The sequence below is a fragment of the Eimeria necatrix genome, genomic scaffold, assembly GCF_000499385.1.
Source record: "Eimeria necatrix Houghton genomic scaffold, Enh_scaff775, whole genome shotgun sequence".
In the NCBI taxonomy this organism is placed as follows: domain Eukaryota; phylum Apicomplexa; class Conoidasida; order Eucoccidiorida; family Eimeriidae; genus Eimeria; species Eimeria necatrix.
Window position 1 is genome coordinate 1,067 of NW_013651755.1, and position 5,000 is coordinate 6,066.

Genomic DNA, 5,000 nt, shown 5'->3' on the forward strand with positions numbered 1-5,000 from the left:
GCCCCCCCCCCTGCTGCTGCTGCTCTCCCCGCCGCTGCGGCCGCCTCCGCTGCTGCTGCCGCTCCTGCTGCTGCTGCTGCTGCTGCTGCTGCTGCTGCTGCTGCGCTGCTGCTGCGCGGAGGAGGCTGGTGGCGTCTCTCATGAGTTCGTCTAGCGCGTCTCTCCCCACACTCCGCCAGAGTTTTTCGAAAAAGTCCAACAAATTAAAAATGACATAAAGTTTTACAAAAGGCTGCGCGCGGATGCAGTGGTAGACGATTGAGGTGTCTATACACCCGAACAGCAGCGCGCACAGCCCCAGCACTGAAAAACGCAAAAAGCCGCACAAGTCCGGAGCCGATATCCAGAATCGGCCCACCTCCAGCTCCTGCTGCTGCTGCTGCTGCTGCTGCTGCTGCTGCTGCTGCTGCGGAGGCGGGGGCGGGGGGTCGGCGGCCTCGAAGCCGCGCTTCGCTCTTGAGTGCTGCTGCTGCTGCTGCTGCTGCTGCTGCTGCTGCTGCTGCTGCTGCCGCAGCAGCCCCCAAAACACGCGGCGCCGCACGCAGCCGCCTCGGGGCGCTGCTGAGCAGGCTGAAGCCGCTGCAGGCCCGGCCCAAGCGCCTGGCCCAGCAGCAGCAGCGGCGCAGCAGCAGCAGCAGCAGCAGCAGCAGCACGCGCAGGGCCTGCAGCGGCATCATTGTGACCTCGTACAGCAGCGCGTCAAGACACAAGACTGCCCCAAAGTAAACTACACATTCTAACTTGTAAGGCACCTGCAGCAAACTCCGCAGCTGCGTCTCGGGGATGGAGGCCTCTCCCCTGTGCAGCTTGGCCTTTTGCTGCTGCTGCTGCTGCTGCTGCTGCTGCTGCTGCTGCTGCTGCTGCTGCAGCGGCAGCGCCCGCTGCTGGCTGCCGCAGGTGGCCGGCGAGAAGGGGGCCCCGTAATCTGCTGCTGCTGCGTTGGGGCCCCTGCTGCACAGCAGCGGGTCCGCAAGGCCACGGCGAACGCAGAAGCCCTGCTGCGAGCCAGCCAGCTGCTGCTGCTGCTGCTGCTGCAGCTGCTGCAGCTGCTGCAGCTGCTGCAGTTGCTGCTGCGGCGGATTCAACAGCAGCGGCTCGCCGGGGAGTTGGCGGCTCTTCATAGTGAGAATGTTCGCATGTGTGTCATCCGGTGACACGAAATTCTGCTGCTGCTGCTGCTGCTGCTGCTGCTGCTGCAGCAGCTGCTGCAGTGGCTGCTGTGGGGCTACTTCTGGAGAAGCCCATAGGGAGTCCTGAAGGGGTGCGGCGCCCCACACTTGTGTGCGGGGAGGGGCAAGTGACCCGTCGCTGCGGTGGCGTTTCGAAGGGCTTGCAGCAGCAGCAGCAGCAGCAGCAGCAGCTGCTGCTGCTGCTGCTGCTGCTGCTGCAGGCTCGGGGCCTTCCATCACGCTGTAAACACTGCTAGCCCTGCTGACGCCGTACATGATGCGGTTTGAGGCTGTTGCACTCTGTTGCTGCTGCAGCTGCTGCAGCAAAACACGCAGCTGCTGCTGCTGCTGCTGCTGCTGCTGCTGCTGCTGCAGCTGCTGGCTCTTAGCTGGGGACTCTGTGAGCAGCACAACTCCGTCGCTCTTGCGCCTTAAAAGTGCACTTTCATCCAACACTGGAGAGTCAGAGCTTCTCTGCGCTGCTGCTGCTGCTGCTGCTGCTGCTGCTGCTGCTGCTGCTGGCATCGTTGCTGCAGGGGCAGTTGTGGCAGGCCTTCGTGCGAAAGGGGGAGGTGCAGAAGCAGCTGCTGCTGCAAAAGCAGCAGCAGCAGCAGCAGCAGCAGCTGCTGCTGCTGCTGCTGCTGGGCGGACACGACGGCTTGACGCCTCGTCTTTAATGAAGGAAAGAAGATCCCAGTGTGAAACATCCCTGCACTCGCTGCTGCTGCTGCTGCTGCTGCTGCTGCTGCTGCTGCTGCGGTCTGCCACGCAGCGAGCCAGATCGCGCGACAAATACAGATCTTCCTTGCTGCTGTTCCAGTGCTGCTGCTGCTGCTGCTGCTGCTGCATTTGAGATACTGCATCAGTTGCTGTTACTGCTACACTGTTGCTGGGAGCTAAACATACGCTTAAGAACTCGACTGGTCCTTCCTGTAGCGTTTGCTGCTGCTGCTCTTGCTGCTGCTGTTGCTGCTGCTGCACTTGAAGCTGCTGCTGCGGAGACTTGAGGTGCTGCTGCTGCTGCTGCTGCTGCTGGTCCTGCAGCAGCCGCGCCTGCGTCGTCAACGGGCTAGTAGACGCCCGGCTGCCCGGCAGAAGAGCGGCCACCTGGCTGTCGCCCTCCTGCTGCTGCTGCTGCTGCGGCTGCTGCTGCTGCTGCTGCTGCTGCGGCAGCGGCAGGAAGCAAACAGGCTGGAGGTAAGGGGCCTCTTTTCGGAGGGGCCCCACAGCTGTGGGCGTTTGACAGAAAGGGGTATTGACGCAGCTGCTGTTTGCTGTTAGGGGCGACAAGAAGCCAGCAGCAGCAGCAGCAGCAGCAGACGCTGCTGCTGCTGCACTCCCTGGAGTCGCAGCAGCGCTGCTTCCTGCTGCGCTGCTGCAGGGGGTCCTCCACGCGCTGTTGCATGCGGGGCCTGAGCTGTCTGTACACCCGAGCAAAGGTGTGGGGTGCCGCAGGTGCAGCGGCCGCTGCTGCCCAGGGGACCCATCAGCAGCAGAAAGCGAAGCCGCTGCTGCTGCTGCTGCTGCTGCTGGCGCTGCTGCTGCTGCTGCTGCTTCCGTGGAGACGGTGGCCCTCCGTCCTTCCCACCAGGGGTCCTCATGTGGAGATTCAGCTGTGCGTTGCTGTTGCTGCTGCTGCGCAGCGGCAGGAAGCAAACAGGCTGGAGGTAAGGGGCCTCTTTTCGGAGGGGCCCCACAGCTGTGGGCGTTTGACAGAAAGGGGTATTGACGCAGCTGCTGTTTGCTGTTAGGGGCGACAAGAAGCCAGCAGCAGCAGCAGCAGCAGCAGACGCTGCTGCTGCTGCACTCCCTGGAGTCGCAGCAGCGCTGCTTCCTGCTGCGCTGCTGCAGGGGGTCCTCCACGCGCTGTTGCATGCGGGGCCTGAGCTGTCTGTACACCCGAGCAAAGGTGTGGGGTGCCGCAGGTGCAGCGGCCGCTGCTGCCCAGGGGACCCATCAGCAGCAGAAAGCGAAGCCGCTGCTGCTGCTGCTGCTGCTGCTGGCGCTGCAGCTGCTGCTGCTGCTTCCGTGGAGACGGTGGCCCTCCGTCCTTCCCACCAGGGGTCCTCATGTGGAGATTCAGCTGTGCGTTGCTGTTGCTGCTGCTGCTGCAGGTGGAGCTGCTGCAGTGGCTGCTGCAGCGGCTGCTGCAGCTGCTGCTGCAGCAGCTGCTGCTGCTGCAGCAGCTGCTGCTGCTGCCGCTGCAGTTCAGTCGGCTCCACCTCCCCCGCAGCTGTTTGGGACCGCGGCGGTGGAAGCTGCAGGAATAGGTTTGTTGCAGCAGCGCCTTTGTGTGCTGCTGCTGCTGCTGCTGCTGCTGCTGCAGCTGCTGCTGCTATCTGCGGCTCTGCAGCAACTGATGCAGCAGGTGACAACCACGGTGTAGCAATGGCGCTCCGTGCTTCCACAGCCAGCTGAGGCCGGCTGTTGCTGCTGCTGCTGCTGCTGCTGCTGCTGCTGTTGCTGCTGCTGCTCTCTGCCGCCGTAGCGGCCTCCAACGCCGTTTGTGTCTCTTGCCGGTCTGCAGGAGCTGCTGCTGCCGTTGGCGTTGTTGCTTCTGTTTCTGTTGCTGCTGTTGCTGCTGCTGCTGCTGCTGCTGCTGCTGCTGCTGCTGCTGCTGCCAGCGGCGTGTCTGCACCCAGCGTGTCAGTTTCAGCAGCAGGAAGTGACACCGTGGTTTGGGGTGTCTGTACACCTAGCCGGCCGCGAACGGAGGGGCTGCTGCTGTCGCCGTACCTGCTGCTGCTGCTGCTGCTGCTGCTGCTGCTGAGGGCGGGCCGTCCGTGCAGCAGCAGCAGCAGCCGATGCTGCTGCTGCTGCTTGTCGGGCGCGCCTTCATCGCAGGAGACGCAGCGGCGCCTAGCAGCAGCAACGGACAGCAGCTGGTTGCTGCTGCCGCTGAAATCGTAGGAAGCCGCCCCAAGCTGCTGCTGCTGCTGCTGCTGCTGCTGCTCGTGCAGCAGCTGCTGCTGCAGCAAACGGCAGCGCAGCGGCAGCGAGGGCCTCCGAGACCGGCGGCACGCGCTGTTTGCATGATGGGCGCTGCCGTGCAGCAGCTGAGGGGGCCCCTTTATCGAGATCGCTGCTGCTGCTGCTGCTGCTGCTGCTGCTGCTGCTGCTGCGGGGTCTGTGGCATCGGGCCAGCGGCAGCTCGAAGGGGGGGGTTCTCTCTCCTGCTGCGGCAGCTGCAGCAGCAGCAGCTGCTGCTGCTGCTGCTGCTGCTTCTGGCTGTCAGAGGCAGTGACGACGCTGTACATCAGCTGGAGGTCCTTCTTTCTTTTGAGGGGACTTGAGGCCTCCCCTTGCTGCTGCTGCTGCTGCTGCCGCTGCTGCTGCTGCCGCTGCTGCTGCTGCTGCTGCTGCTGCTGCCGCATGAACTGCTGCGGCAGCCACAGTTGCTGCCGCAGCGAAGGGCCTGCAGCGCCATTCTGTGCTGCTGCTTCGCCCTGAACAGGCGACGACCGCTGCCGCTGCTGCTGCTCCTTGTTCGGCAGCAGCAGCAGCTGCTGCTGCTGCTGCTGCTGCTGCGTGTAGGTTTCAGACGCTGCCTTCTGCAGCACGGGAGCTGCTGCGCTGCTGGAGGCCCTCCTAAGGCACTCAATGAAGCTGCTGGCTTCCTCGGGTGCTGCTTTGGCTGCTGCTGCGTCGCTGCTGCTGCTGGGGCTGCTGCAGCAAGCAGCAGCAACGGGACTGCAGCAGCAGCTCGCGTCTGCGCGCTGCAGGCAGTCCGGCGCAGAGTAATAAGAATAGAGAGACTCTGTGTCGTCGTCTGCTGCCTTGCTGTCCGTTCCTGCTGCTGCTGCTGCATCTGCAGCAGCTGCTGCACTGTCC

The 5,000-nt window shown here is 64.1% G+C and overlaps 1 protein-coding gene across 1 annotated transcript in view; it reads right to left on the minus strand.

Moving 5' to 3' along the window:
* Positions 1–203: 203 nt before the first annotated feature.
* The window catches only part of ENH_00075350 (hypothetical protein, conserved), a gene marked incomplete at both ends in the record, with an annotated part of 7,999 nt that continues 3,202 nt past the window's right edge, over positions 204–5,000 (minus strand). Inside the window, 2 exons of the mRNA XM_013577658.1 lie at positions 204–2,804; positions 2,867–5,000. The exon at positions 2,867–5,000 is cut by the window's right edge and continues 558 nt beyond it. Of these exons, the coding sequence (XP_013433112.1) occupies positions 204–2,804; positions 2,867–5,000 (4,735 nt within the window). The remainder of the gene's footprint in view (positions 2,805–2,866) is intronic.